Genomic DNA, 16,008 nt, shown 5'->3' with positions numbered 1-16,008 from the left:
GGGTTAGGATTGCAATTAGGGTTAGGGTTAGAATTAGGGTTAGGGTTAGAATTAGGCTATGTGCACACGGTGTGGCTTTGGCTGCGGATCCGCTGCGGAATCGTAGCAGTTTTCCATCACGTTTACAGTACCATGTAAACCTATGGAAAACCAAATCCGCTGTGCCCATGGTGTGGAAAATAACGCTCTGTATTTTCCGCAGCATGTCAATTCTTTGTGTGGATTCCGCAGCGTTTTACACCTGTTCCTGTATAGAAATTCGCTGGTGAAATCCGCACAAAAAAACACTAGAAATCCACAGTAAATTTGCAGGTAAAATGCAGTGCGTTTTACCTGCGTATTTTTCAAAAACAGTGCGGAAAGATCCGCACACAAAGCCGCAACATGGGCACATAGCCTTAGGGTTAGGGTTGGAATTAGATTTAGGGTTGGAATTAGGGTTAGAGTTGGAATTAAGGTTAAGATTAGGGCTAGGGGTATGTTGGGGTTAGGGATAGGCTTGTGGTTAGGGTTATGGTTATGGTTGGGATTAGGGTTAGGGGTGTGTTGGGGTTAGGGTTTTGGTTAAGGTTGGGATTAGGGTTCAAGGTGTGTTGGTTTAGGGTTGTGATTAGGGTCATGGTTAGAGTTGGGATTAGGGATAGGGGTGTTTTGGGGTTAGTGTTGGAGTTAGAATTGAGAGGTTTCCACTGTTTAGGCACGTCAGGGGGTCTCCAAACGCGACATGGCAGCACTAATGATTCCAGCCAATTTTGCGTTCAAAAAATCAAATGGTGCTCTCTCCCTTCCGAGCCCCGATGTGTGCCCAAACAGTGGTTTACCCCCACATATGGGGTGCCAGCATACTCAGGACAAACTGGACAACAACTTTTGGGGTCCAATTTCTCCTGTTACCCTTGTGAAAATAAAAAATTGCTGGGTAAAAAAACATTTTTGAGGAAAGAAAAATGATTTTTTATTTTCACGGCTCTGCGTTATAAACTTCTGTAAAGTGTTCACCACACATCTAGATAAGTTCCTTGGGGGGTCTAGTTTCCAAAATGGGGTCACTTGTGGGGGAGGTCCAATGTTTAGGTACACAGGGGCTCTCCAAACGCGACACGGTGTCCGCTAACGATTGGAGCTAATTTTCCATTCAAAAAGTCAAATGGCGCTCCTTCCCTTCCGAGCCCTGCTGTGCGCCCAAACAGTTGTTTACCCCACATATGAGATATCGGTGTACTCAGGGGACATTGCCCAACAAATTTTAGGATCCATTTTATCCTGTTTCCCATGTGAAAATGAAAAAATTGAGGCTAAAAAGAAATTTTGGTGAAGAAGTACTTTTTCATTTTTGAAAAAGAGTGGTATTCACCTGCGCTGTCTACAAAAATGAACAATATGATGAAAAATGGATGAATAAATGAATAAGAGAGCACTTACTTAATGAGTAATCATTGGTTATGCAGTGGATGTTGTAATAGGTCCTTAAAGTACTACCAGAATCTTAGGGGAATGAGGAGTATATATTATAAATCTATTTAGTCTCACTATATTCACCAATACAAACATTTACCCTTTTTTTTTCCTCTCCTCATTCCCCTAAGATTCTGGTAGTACTTTAAGGACCTATTACAACATCCACTGCATATCCAATGATTACTCATTAAGTAAGTGCTCTCTTATTCATTTATTCATCCATTTTTCATCATATTGTTCATTTTTGTAGACAGCGCAGGTGAATACCACTCTTTTTCATTTTATATACTTTACAGGTCTACACAGAACCTGTCACAATCACCAGCAGCACTCTACATTCAGTAATTTTGTTTCCCCACTAGGGACTATCAGGAGCGCCAGTGCTTTTTACTTACTTTTTCATTTTTATGGATCAATTTGTGACACACCTGAGGGTTTAAAGTGCTCACTATGCATCTAGATAAGTTCCTTGGGGGGTCTAGTTTCCAAAATGGGGTTACTTGTGGGGGATCTTAGGCACACATGGGCTCTCCAAATGCGACATGGTGTCCGCTAACGATTGGAGCTAATTTTTCATTCAAAAAGTCAAATGGCGCTCCTTCCCTTCCGAGCGCTGTCGTGCGCCAAAACAGTGGTTCCCCCCACATATGGGATATCGGCATACTCAGGGCAAATTGGACAACAACTTTTGGCATCCAGTTTCTCCTTATACCCTTGGTAAAATAAAAAAAAATTGTTGCTAAAAGATCATTTTTGTGACTAAAAAGTTAAATGTTCAATTTTTCCTTCCATTTTGCTTCTGCTGCTGTAAAATACCTGAAGGGTTAATAAACTTCTTGAATGTGGTTTTGAGCACCTTGATGGGTGCAGTTTTTAGAATGGTGTTACTTTTGGGTATTTTCAGCCATATAGACCCCTCAAACTGACTTCAAATGTGAGGTGGACCCTAAAAAAATGGTTTTGTAAATTTTGTTGTAAAAATGAGAAATCGCTGGTCAAATTTTAACCCTTACAACTTCCTATAAAAAAAAAAATTTGTTTCCAAAATTGTGGTGATGTAAAGTAGACATGTGGTAAATGTTATTTATTAACTATTTTGTGTCACATAACTCTCTGGTTTAACAGCATAAAAATAAAAAATTTGAAAATTGCGAAATTTTCAAAATTTTTGCCAAATTTCTGTTTTTTTCACAAATAAATGCAAAAATTATCGACCTAAATTTACCACTAACATGAAGCGCAATATGTCACGAAAAAGCATTCTCAGAATCGCTACGATCCGTTGAAGCATTCCTGAGTTATTACCTCATAAAGGGACACTGGTCAGAATTGCAAAAAATGGCCAGGTCATTAAGGTCAAAATAGGCTGGGTCATGAAGGGGTTAAAAAATGTACTTTCAAAGATGAATGAAATTGAAGGCTCTTAGTGCATAAATTGGCCAATTCATGTATGCCCAGGAGAGACATGAGTGTTCATTTAACTGTAGGTTGATAGCTGGAGAGTGGCATATATAGTAGAACAGGCACCTATCAGAGGGAGGTCACCTTGCCGTTGTTGATAGGCATACACTACCGTTCCAAAGTTTAGGGTCACTTAGAAATTTCCTTATTTTTGAAAGAAAAGCACAGTTTTTTCCAATGAAGCTAACATTACATGATTCAGAAATACACTCTATACATTGTTAATGTGGTAAATGACTGTTCTAGCTGCAAATGTCTGGGTTGTAATGCAATATCTTCATAGGTGTATAGAGGCCCATTTCCAATAACCAATACTCCAATAGTCTTATGGTACTTTGTGTTTGCTAACTGTGTAAGAAGGCTAATGGACGGTTAGAATACCCTTGAAAACCCTTGTACAAGTATGTTAGCACAGCTGAAAACAGTTTGGCTGATTAGAGAACCTATAAACCTGACCTTCCTTTGAGCTAGTTGAGCATCTGGAGCATTACTTTTGTTGGTTCCATTAAACTCTCAAAATGGCCAGAATAAAAGAACTTTCATGTGAAACTCGACAGTCTATTCATGTTCTTAGAAATGAAGGCTATTCCACGTGAGAAATTGCCAAGAAACTGAAGATTTCCTACAACGGTGTGTACTACTCCATTCAGAGTAGAGCATAAACAGGGTCTAACCAGAGTAGAAAGAGAAGTGGGAGGCCCCGCTGCACAACTGAGCAACAAGACAAGTACATACATTAGAGTCTTTAGTTTGAGAAATCGACGCCACACAGGTCCTCAACTGGCAGCTTCAATAAATAGTACACGCAAAACGCCAGTGTCAATGTCTGCAGTGAGGACGCGACTTCGGGATGCTGGCCTTCAGGGCAGAGTGGCAAAGAAAAAGCAATATCTGAGACTGGCTATTAAAAGGAAAAGATTAATATGGTCTAAAGAACACAGACATTGGACAGAGGAAGATTGGAAAAAAGTGTTATGGACAGACGAATCCAAGTTTGAGGTGTTTGGATCACACAGAAGAACATTTGTGAGATGCAGAACAACTGAAAAGATGCTGGAAGAGTGACTGACGCCATCTGTCAAGCATGGTGGAGGTAATGTGATGGTCTGGGGTTGCTTTGGTGCTGGTAAAGTGGGAGATTTGTACCAGGTAAAAGGGATTTTTGAATATGGAAGGCTATCACTCCATTTTGCAACGCTATGCCATACTCTGTGGACAGCGCTTGATTGGAGACAATTTCATCCTACAACAGGACAATGACCCAAAGCACACCTCCAAATTATGCAAGACCTATTTAGGGAAGAAGCAAGCCGCTGGTATTCTATCTATAATGGAGTGGCCAGCACAATCTCCAGATCTCAACCCCATTGAGCTGTTGTGGGAGCAGCTTGACCGTATGGTATGCACAAAGTGCCCATCAAGGCAAACCAACTTGTGGGAGGGGCTTCTGGAAGCATGGGGTGAAATTTCTCCAGATTACTTCAGCAAGTTAACTGCTGGAATGCCAAAGGTCTGCAATGCTGTAATTGCAGCAAAGGTAGCATTCTTTGACTAAAGCAAAGTTTGAAGGAAAAAATTATTGTTTCAAATTAAAATCTTTTTTTCAAACCTTGTCAATGTCTGGACTAGATTTTCAATTCATTTGGCAACTCATTTGATTAATAAAAGTAGAAGTTTTCATGGAAAACACAAAATTGTCTGGGTGACCCTAAACGTTGGAACTGTAGTGTACATGAATTGGCCAATTTATACGCTAAGAACCTTCATTTTCATTCATCTTTGTAAGTACATTTTTTTGAGTAGTAAAATCTAGATTCAATGTTTTTAATGTTTTTCAGTGTTTTCACATGGCCTAAACTTGTGCATAGAGCTGCTGTACCTTTCTTTTTCTAGATAGATAGATTTAAAACAAAAATAGATTTTTTAAATAATTCTGTGTGAGTTGATTTTACATAAAACATTTGGATTTCAACAGGCATGCAATTGAAACACTTGATAATACAAGGATGGATGCAAGGAAAACTCAAGAAAGCATTGGTGGTCTTGAAGAAAAGTACAAAGAATCACAGATAATTGTTTCAAATATTTTAGATAAACTTATTACAAAGACTTCTATGTTGGAGCAGCTTAAAGCTATTTTAGGTAAGGTTTAAATATTAAAACTATTAGTACTTTTGAGAATTATATATATAACGTTAAGGCTTTCATAATCTCAGTATCAGGATCGCAACATCAATTTTTACTTTTTCTGCACAGTTTATCAAAAAATCACAGACAGACAATATTTTTTACGGACAGATTGGAAAACCATAGTAAATCATTGAGATTTATGAGTGATCTATGTATGCAGCCCATAATACTGATATGTAGATATCAGCTGCATTCACTGTACGCTTTAAAATTATTATGATTACAGTCAAAATAATCTGTAAGTTTCAAAAAACTCACAGACGCCTTACATTTATTTTTACGGACAAGGAAAGAAGTGCCTTTTTACTGACTATCCTGAAATTTCTGGACAGCTGGCAAACCTGCTCAGTATTGTTTTTTTTTAAATCATATTTTTAAAACATTTCTGTACTATACACAGACATGCTACAGCACTGCAATGTATAGCGAAAATCATGGTCTCCTATGAACACCAGCTACAGGCTGGCTTTCACAGGAGCTCCATAATGATATGCATGTCATGGCCACCCACAATCACATCATGGATGCACTAATGGGTGCATAAAATGAATCACACCCTTGCAGAAATTGACAAAGGCATTTAACAAAATAACAGCCATTGGCGGAGCTTAACATTATCTGCCGGGAACGATGTGGGCTCAGCTTGCGAGCCCACACCAAAGTCGGGGACCTGACATATGACGTAACTGTAGATCATGTGTTGGGAAGAGGTTAAAAATATTTATAAGGAATGAGCTGGACAGATCGGCAGGAAAACATTTCTCTAGGCAAGGACACAGTGTGTTTAAAATTCTTAATACTGAAAGGTCATTTTAAGGATACGCAAATGGCGTCCCCACTCAACGGCGGCTAACCCTGATGACGCTAGAATTCCCTGCTCAAACATCATTGAGTCCTTGTGTGGGCAACGACATTCTAGTATGCACCTTTATATCTGTACTATGTAATTTTCACCACAAAAAATTCCACTAAAATAGTCTGATGGATTGTTTTAAATAAAGGGGTTAGTACTGAGCAGTTCCATTTAGCTTTTTTCTGGGACTAGGGCCCATTATAATAATATCCCTTTAGTTTTTCTGTCCCTTGTTTTTGCCTTATCATTATTTTCTTTCGTGACTTTGGTATCTATTGAAGGGAGAGCTGTAGGAAATTGTTCAGGGGCTGCCTTCAGTGAGCGCGGGCGCCACTTTGCGTATAAATCTAGAGTGCCAACGTCTGCAGCCGGGTAGGGACTCCGTAAATAGGGATTGTGGAGGGAATTTTTCCACTCCCTTGTTTTCCATCTTTTCCAGTTTCCTTCTGGCCATAAAAATCAATTTGTTTTATACAAGGAATGCATTTTTTGTGGTTTGCTGGATTTATCATCATGCTGTGACCAAATTGTTGGCATAAATTTGTTTATTGGGTGAGGTAGTAATTTGTTATACCCACCCTACCCTGATGTTAAGGACTGCCCAGTGACTAGCAATAGCAGGCGGTTGGACCAACATAGCCTATTTGGTGTTGTTTATGGTTTATTACCTGTACATTTGTCATGTGTTTGAACAGGAAATTCTAGGGTCATTAGGGTTAGCCGCCGTTGAGTGGGGGCACCATTTGTGTATATTAGGGTGCCAACCTCCGCTGACAGTCAGGGATCGGTAGGAGATCCTAGGGCTATCAGGCCCACCCATTACATGATGTTTTGCAGGTTGGCTTTTTTCATAGCTTCATTTTTATGGTATTAGTTTTTTCTTTCTATGAGCACTCATTTTAAGGATAGTAGAGAGACAAAAATCTGTGAATTAAAGTTGATGAGAATGTTCAGGTCTTTGACAGTAGGACTCAGTTTAAAGTCTGGATTTATGGCTCACTATATGGACACAGTTCATGCCTCCACCAGACGGACTCCATATCACTAAACCATCACTCCCACCACCTCTCCATTTGTAAAAAATATATAATTTGATTAATCGGCTTATCTTTAGTAGGCATCACCCCATCTTCTCTATTCACAAATGTTCTTCGGGAGAGACTACCTGCATATCAAATGTCCTGTTGTAAAATCTCCTAAATGTTGTGCACTTGTCTCAGTAATTCATTTGTAAACCAGCCTGAAGAAAGAGCCTCTGTCTCTGAGAGCCTGCAAATATAAATTTTCTGGTTAGCCAATAAAGGTATTTATACAGTCCTTGTCCTTATTGTGAGACCATTGTCAGACCATTTTTGTTATCATATAATAAAATTAATGACATTTTTTTCTTAGCAGTCAATATGTAGTGAAGTTAGAAAAGCCGCGGAGAAACCATCACGTGTTTCTCAACGCAAGAAATAAATAGCCAGGTCTTTCACCGGGAAGGAACAACCACGGGAAGGGCAGCATCCAAAAAGGAAAACCACCTATGCCAAAACATGGTATCCATCCACAGACAGCTGTTTTTTTTTCCAAAATCCCTATTTAATCTGAGCCCAAATCCAAGCATAATTAATTGTCTGGTTGTCAGTGTGGAGAAGGTCACTTGGTTTCTAGGTGTTGTGAAGGTATACACAGGTGTGTAACAATTACTACACATTGGAGTGAGCGTCCATTCAGCTAATCCATTTTTTATTTCTTTCAGGTATTGGAGATGAGACCCTACACATTTTTCTTTCACAAAGTGAAAATGAATTTGACCACTTTGATGAAAATGATGATTTACTAAAAGATGGTAGTACTTTTTTACAACTATTTGTCTCATTCTCTTCTACTAAATTGTCATTCACAATCTGTTAAGGCCTAGAAATAAACTATCGTGCTTCGCAATAATGTTAACCTGCGAACAATGTGCTAAAGTTTGCGGAGTTCACTGCCTACATGTATACTATGGCTATTTCATGCAGGATAAAAAGTAAATGTCAATAAAAATGTCACCAAAGGAATAATTGGGATACTATTCAGATTTACTATTTTTCACTTTCTACCTTTCTTATAAATTGAATAGACTTTGATTTTAAAAGGAAGTGAAATTGAACTTCTTAGAACTTCTTTAGTATAGATTAAAAAAAAGTGTTCTCTTAATGTAGAGAGTAAATGACAAAATGTGATACATTTATCTATACAGATAGTCCTGGGCTTATAACTTCTTAGAAATGTGAATATAATTTTATCAAAGACCTATGTTTTGATGCTTTGCTGGTGTAATAACTAGAACCTTCTACATGTCCTTTTGTATTTTAGATGGTTGTGATGACTATGATGAAGCATTTTATCGCATGAAAGAGGCAAATAAACATTCATATCTAAATGATATCCAGCAAAAGACAGAGAAAGCTGCTGATGAGCTAGAGGAGCTCAAGAAAAACCAAAGATCTATAAAGAATGAGGTAAATCTCCATTGAGCTGCAAAGAAAAATTGTAGCTGATTTATTTGATCGTTGGATTAAACATTTTAGCTCATGCTGTGTTCTTAATAGAAAAGGCCTGCATATGTTTAGGTAAATCTAATTTATTCTACAAATTGCCACTAATAGGAGAATTCATCACTTTCATGAATCTCTTTACCACTTCATTAGACATTAAAAAAAAAAGATAAATATTAAGTATTCGGGTCTTTTCCTTCTTCAAAATGTTAACTAGCAAATGAAGAATTATAGCTTGCCATGCACATTAGAAAAAGGTCATGCTGATTTTGGTGGTACTGACTGATGAGTTTGTGTGGGATTTTTCCTTAATGGCAGATGTCAGAGGAGAGAGGGATTAAATAATTTGGATTTCAACATGCCCAATTATTTGTTCTCATGAGAGATTGCCTACTACTGGAGGTGTATGGCAGTTGCTTTTTACCCTGTCAATTTTATTACTCTCTGTGGAAAAAAACACACACAAGCATGTGAGAGGAGGAAGTAACAGCTGTCAGCTAAATGGGCCTATGAATAAATCTGAACCCCCTATGAGAGCTGAAATGGTTGATATTTATTGCCCTATACCTTTAAATATACCTAATTTTTTGGACAATAGGACATAAATCCTTACTATAAGGGTACGTGCCCACGATCCAGAATAGTAGCGTTTTGGACACAGCGCACTTGTACAGTACAAGCACAGTGGATGCGGGTTTACGAGCCGCAGCATGTCAATTTCCATTGCAGAGATGCCAGTCTTCGCAACAGAAATTTCCACAATAGATATGTATTGGATGCGGTAAATCCACATCGTTCAGTGAACACATGCGGATTTACCTGCGTAATTAGAACGCAGTCCTTTGGACTCAGCGAAAATACGCTGCTTCCAAAACGCTCCTACTTCCTGATCGTGGGAACATAGTCTAAGATATAGCCCAGGTTTAGACAGCATAAGGTAAGAAATACACATTTCCTACTGAGTAAAACTTCACTGGCGATGTAAACAAGTGAAGGATCCAATACCACTAATTTTAATGCACTAAGGTATGTTAGGGAGGTAGTACATCTATTCTTTCTCGGCAGCATGTGTATTATACAGACAGTTAGGTGTAGAAATATTTGAACAATGTCATGCTGAAGACTCACCACCTGGCTATAGAGCAGGAATTTTTGCTTCCCTGGCCTATCCCTGCCAGCAGTGTATATGTTAGGCAGCTCCTGCCTCCACACATTGCCTAAGCTTTGGTTCTGCTGCAGTTCATCTCCAGTTCTCAGTCCAGATGTATTATTGTTTAGTTTCTCCTGTTACCGACTGGGCTTGTTTACGCATTCAGTCTTATTTCCTGAGCATGGCTTCATATTTCGAAGATGTACTACCCACCTCGACCTCAGCCTGCCTGATCTTGTCTTTGCCTCTGTACTTCATACCTGTGCAGTTCAGCTGCTGTATGTTCGGGGAATGCCCTTGAGTGGCACCTGGTGACTACGGCCCAAGCCTATCCTCACCATCAGAGGCTCTAGTGAAGACCAGGTAGTCATTTAGTTACGCCTCTCCAGGATAAACCAGGCCAGTGGTGCAGTGGTTACATTACCACCATTGTCACAGTAAATTCAGGCAACAAGTTGAGACCTAGAGATACTAAATCTAATGTATGAATCCTGTATGAGGAAGTTAATTTGCAACGTGAGCATCAAGACCAGCTGATGCAGGCAATTAATGTGGTAGCAACTCAGTTTCAGAATTTGTCCATCTCAGTTTCCTCCCAGTCCTGCACCTCTGTCATGACAGGTCAACCATCCTCAGGAGTGACCTCCTCTCCAAGGGAACGTCCTAAGGCTCAACAAACCAAGATTGCGTTATGGTCTGTCTGCTGTCTGGACAAGCCTTGGCTTGGGCAAATCCTTTTTGAGAGCGTGGGGTTCCAGAGACTTGCAACTTAGGGAGGTCCCTTGAGAAGTTTTGAGCGGTGTTCGAGATACCAGGCCATACCTCCTCAGTAGCCTCATCACTTTTGACTCTAAAACAAGGCACGAAAAAAGTGATTTAGTATGCTTCATGTTTCCATACCGTGGCTGCGAACCTGTATTTGAATGAAGAGGCCCCAGTGGCGACCATCTGGCAGGATCTTTCCGGTTGTGTTAAGGATGAATTGGTAGGTGGAAATCTTCCATCCTGCCTGGATGCTTTTGTACACCTGGCTACTAGAATTGACCTCAGTTTCCATGAATGAGCTCTGGAACAAGCTCAAGTATCCTCTTGTGTCAGAAGATCAACCAGGCTGGCTCCAACCTTCCAGTACTCATTGCTGCCGCAAGTCACACCTCTGTCACATCTCCACCAGAACTTACTCCTGCAACTTCTGCTTCTGTTGTCAGGTGCCGCTGTACTCACTATGCAGGTGGTGCTGGTGATATAAATGTCAGAATCAGAAGTTCTGGAAGGTAGGCTCTGTCCAGCCACTAAGGTTAGTGTGGCTTGGACCTATAGTGTCGTCCAGTCTGCCTGTATAGGTGTGCGCTTCCAGTTTCGTCAGTCCACAGAGTATTTTCCCAAAATTCTTGGGGATCATCAAGGTGTTTTCTGGCAAAACTAAGATGAGCCTTTATGTTCATATTGCTCAGCAATGGTTTTCGGCGTGGAACTCTGCTATGCAGGACATTTTTGCCCAGTCTCTTTCTTATGGCGGAGTCATGAACATGGACCTTAACTGAGGCAAGTGAGGCGTGCAATTCTTTGGATGTTGTTGTGGGGTCTTTTGTGACCTCTTGGATGAGTCGTCACTGCGCTCTTGGGGTAATTTTGGCCGGCCTTCCACTCCTGGGAAAGTTGAGCACTGTTCCATGTTTTTTCCATTTGTAGATAATAGCTCTCACTGTGGTTTGCTGGAGTCCCAAAGCTTGAGAAATAGCTTTATAACCTTTTCCAGACTGATAGATCTCAATTACTTTGTTTCTCATTTGTTCCAGAGTTTCTTTAGATCGCGGCACAATATCTACCTTTTGAAGATTTTTTGGTCTACTTCACTTTGTCAAGCAGGTGATTCTTTGATTGAGAACAAGTGTGGCAGTAATCAGGTCTGCGTGTGGCTAAGGAATTTTAACTCCGCTTCCAAAGATGTGATAAACCACAGTAAATTTATGTTTTATGGTGGTGGGGGGGCAATAACTTTTTCACACAGGGCCCTGTAGGTTTGGATTTATTTTTCCCTTAATAATAAAGACCTTAATTTAACCTCTTAACGACCGCCGATACGCCTTTTAACGGCGGCAATTAAGGGTACTTAAACCACAGCGCTGTTAATTAACGGTGCAGTGGAAAAAGTGAATAGCGCCCCCCAGAGTCGGATTTTCACTGGGGTCTCGGTTGGTGGGGGTAGCCGAGACCCCAGAGAACATGATCCGGGGGTTTTTTTACCGACCCCCGAGTTGCAATCGCCAGTAATTAACCGTTTACCGGCGAACAAAAAAAAAACAAAAAACGTGATTTCCCTTTTAATTTCTCTGTCCTCACACATAAGAGGACAGAGAAATGGGGTCCCGATACCCCCCCAATACTCACCTGTCTCCCCCGGTGCTCCTTGTGGCTCCCGATGGGCGCCGCCATCGTTTTCCGGCAAAAAAACGGCGGGCGCATGCGCAGTGCGCCCGCCGGCTGGCACCGGGAGGATCTTTGGGGTCTCGGCTGCCGGGGGTAGCCGAGACCCCAAAGAACATGATTGGGGTTGGTTTTACCGACCCCTGCTTTGCGATCTCCAGTAATTAACTGTTTACCGGCGGTCACAAAAAAAAAAAGTGATGTGTAATTCTCTGTCCTCTGATGTGATCGCACATCAGAGGACAGAGAAATAGGGGCATTCGGGGACCCTATTATACTTACCGGTGGCCCTGGGTCCTCCTGCGTCCTCTCCTGCCCGCCGGCATCTTCTTTGGGAAACAAAATGGCGGGCGCATGCGCAGTGCGCCCACCATCTGTCGCCATCTGCCGGCCGGCAGGAGAAAGCAGTTGGGGCTAAAATTAGGGTTAGGGTTAGAGTTGGGGCTAAATTTAGGGTTAGGGTTGGGGCTAAATTTAGGGTTAGGGTTGGGGCTAAATATAGGGTTGGGGCTAAATTTAGGGTTAGGCTTTTTTCACACTTGCGTCGGTACGGGGCTGTCGCAATGCGTCGGCCCGACATACCGACGCATGTTGTGAAAATTGTGCACAACGTGGGCAGCGGATGCAGTTTTTCAACGCATCCGCTGCCCAGTCTATGTCCTGGGGAGGAGGGGGTGGAGTTACGGCCACGCATGCGCGATCGGAAATGGCGGACGCGACGTACAAAAAAACGTTACATTGAACTTTTTTTATGCCGACGGTCCGCCAAAACACAACTGATCCAGTGCACGACGGATGCGACGTGTGGCCATCCGTCGCGATACGTCGGCAATACAAGTCTATGGGCAAAAAACGCATCCTGCGGGCACATTTGCAGGATCCGTTTTTTGTCCAAAACGACGGATTGCGACGGATGCCAAACAACGCAAGTGTGAAGGTAGCCTTAGGGCTAGGGTTAGGGTTGGGGCTAAAGTTAGGGTTAGGGTTGGAGCTAAAGTTAGGGCTAGGGTTAGGGTTGGGGCTAAATTTAGGGCTAGGGTTGGGGCTAAAGTTAGAGTTAGAGTTGGGATTAGGGTTTGGAGTAGGGTTGGCATTAGGGTTACGCTTGGGATTAGGGTTAGGTTTGGGATTAGGGTTAAGGTTAGGGTTGGGATTAGGGGTGTATTGGTATTAGGGTTAGGTTTGAGGCTAGGGTTGAGATTAGGATTAGGGGTGTGTTGGATTTAGGGTTTTGATTAGGGTTATGGTTAGGTGTTATGAAAGGTAATTCAGTACCACAATGGACATAGAGGTCAGCGCACATACAGTGACCTGGCAATAACCCAAAAAACAAGAACGAGCTCTGAGACGTGGGAACTCGGTTGACCGCAATCCCTAATCCTCTCCAACCACACTAAAGGCAGCCGTGGATTGCGCCTAACGCTCCCTATGCAACTCGGCACGGCCTGAGAAACTAGCTAGCCTGAAGATAGAAAATAAGCCTACCTTGCCTCAGAGAAATACCCCAAAGGAAAAGGCAGCCCCCACATACAATGACTGTGAGTTAAGATGAAAAGACAAACGTAGAGATGAAATAGATTTAGCAAAGTGAGGCCCAACTTTCTGAACAGAGCGAGGATAGGAAAGGTAACTTTGCGGTCAACACAAAACCCTACAAAAACCACGCAAAGGGGGCAAAAATACCCTCCGTACCGAACTAACGGCACGGAGGTACACCCTCTGCGTCCCAGAGCTTCCAGCAAGCAGTAAAAAACAAATTGACAAGCTGGACAGAAAAAAACAGCAAACAAATAGCAAAGAGTAACTTAGCTATGCAGAGCAGCAGGCCACAGGAACGATCCAGGAGGAAACAGGTCCAATACTAGAACATTGACTGGAGGCCAGGATCAAAGCACTAGGTGGAGTTAAATAGAGCAGCACCTAACGACTTCACCACGTCACCTGAGGAAGGAAACTCAGAAGCCGCAGTACCACTTTCCTCCACCAACGGAAGCTCACAGAGAGAACCAGCCGAAGTACCACTTGTGACCACAGGAGGGAGCTCTGCCACAGAATTCACAACACTACCCCCCCTTGAGGAGGGGTCACCGAACCCTCACCAGAGCTCCCAGGACGACCAGGATGAGCCACATGAAAGGCACGAACAAGATCGGGAGCATGGACATCAGAGGCAAAGACCCAGGAATTATCTTCCTGAGCATAACCCTTCCACTTAACCAGATACTGGAGTTTCTGCCTTGAAACACGAGAATCCAAAATCTTCTCCACAATATACTCCAACTCCCCCTCCACCAAAACCGGGGCAGGAGGATCAACAGATGGAACCATAGGTGCCACGTATCTCCGCAACAATGACCTATGGAATACGTTATGTATGGAAAAAGAATCTGGAAGGGTCAGACGAAAAGACACAGGATTAAGAACCTCAGAAATCCTATACGGACCAATAAAACGAGGTTTAAACTTAGGAGAGGAAACCTTCATAGGAATATGACGAGAAGATAACCAAACCAAGTCCCCAACCCGAAGTCGGGGACCCACACAGCGTCTGCGATTAACGAAACGTTGAGCCTTCTCCTGGGACAAAGTCAAATTGTCCACTACATGAGTCCAAATCTGCTGCAACCTGTCCACCACAGTATCCACACCAGGACAGTCCGAAGACTCAACCTGCCCTGAAGAGAAACGAGGATGGAACCCAGAGTTGCAGAAAAACGGTGAAACCAAGGTAGCCGAGCTGGCCCGATTATTAAGGGCGAACTCAGCCAAAGGCAAAAAAGACACCCAGTCATCCTGATCAGCAGAAACAAAGCATCTCAGATATGTTTCCAAGGTCTGATTGGTTCGTTCGGTCTGGCCATTAGTCTGAGGATGGAAAGCCGAGGAAAAAGACAAGTCAATGCCCATCCTACCACAAAAGGCTCGCCAAAACCTCGAAACAAACTGGGAACCTCTGTCAGAAACGATATTCTCTGGAATGCCATGTAAACTAACCACATGCTGGAAAAACAATGGCACCAAATCAGAGGAGGAAGGCAATTTAGACAAGGGTACCAAATGGACCATCTTAGAGAAGCGATCACAGACCACCCAAATGACTGACATCTTTTGAGAGACGGGAAGATCTGAAATAAAATCCATAGAGATATGTGTCCAAGGCCTCTTCGGGACCGGCAAGGGCAAAAGCAACCCACTGGCACGAGAACAGCAGGGCTTAGCCCGAGCACAAATCCCACAGGACTGCACAAAAGTACGCACATCCCGCGACAGAGATGGCCACCAAAAGGATCTAGCCACTAACTCTCTGGTACCAAAGATTCCAGGATGACCAGCCAACACCGAACAATGAACCTCAGAGATAACTTTATTCGTCCACCTATCAGGGACAAACAGTTTCTCCGCTGGCCAACGATCAGGTTTATTAGCCTGATATTTTTGCAGCACATGCCGCTAATCAGGGGAGATGGCAGACACAATTACTCCCTCTTTGAGGATACCCGCCGGCTCAGATACACCCGGAGAGTCGGGCACAAAACTCCTAGACAGAGCATCCGCCTTCACATTTTTAGAGCCCGGAAGGTATGAAATCACAAAGTCAAAACGGGCAAAAAACAACGACCAACGAGCTTGTCTAGGATTCAACCGCTTGGCGGACTCGAGATAAGTCAAGTTCTTATGATCAGTCAAGACCACCACGCGATGCTTAGCTCCTTCAAGCCAATGACGCCACTCCTCGAATGCCCACTTCATGGCCAGCAACTCTCGATTGCCCACATCATAATTTCGCCCAGCAGGCGAAAACTTCCTGGAAAAGAAGGCGCATGGTTTCATCACCGAGCAATCAGAACTTCTTTGCGACAAAACAGCCCCTGTTCCAATCTCAGAAGCATCAACCTCGACCTGGAACGGAAGCGAAACATCTGGTTGACACAACACAGGGGCAG

At 42.6% G+C, this 16,008-nt stretch overlaps 1 protein-coding gene across 1 annotated transcript in view; it reads left to right on the top strand.

Moving 5' to 3' along the window:
- Window positions 1–16,008, top strand: part of LOC138637623 (dynein axonemal heavy chain 5-like) — a 569,265-nt gene that overhangs the window by 455,442 nt on the left and 97,815 nt on the right. The window contains exons 74-76 of the mRNA XM_069726456.1: window positions 4,895–5,061; window positions 7,707–7,796; window positions 8,306–8,451. Coding sequence (XP_069582557.1) covers window positions 4,895–5,061; window positions 7,707–7,796; window positions 8,306–8,451 — 403 coding nt within the window. The remainder of the gene's footprint in view (window positions 1–4,894; window positions 5,062–7,706; window positions 7,797–8,305; window positions 8,452–16,008) is intronic.

This window comes from Ranitomeya imitator, chromosome 5 (genome assembly GCF_032444005.1).
Source record: "Ranitomeya imitator isolate aRanImi1 chromosome 5, aRanImi1.pri, whole genome shotgun sequence".
Classification (NCBI taxonomy): domain Eukaryota; kingdom Metazoa; phylum Chordata; class Amphibia; order Anura; family Dendrobatidae; genus Ranitomeya; species Ranitomeya imitator.
This window is presented reverse-complemented; position numbering and strand designations above follow the sequence as displayed.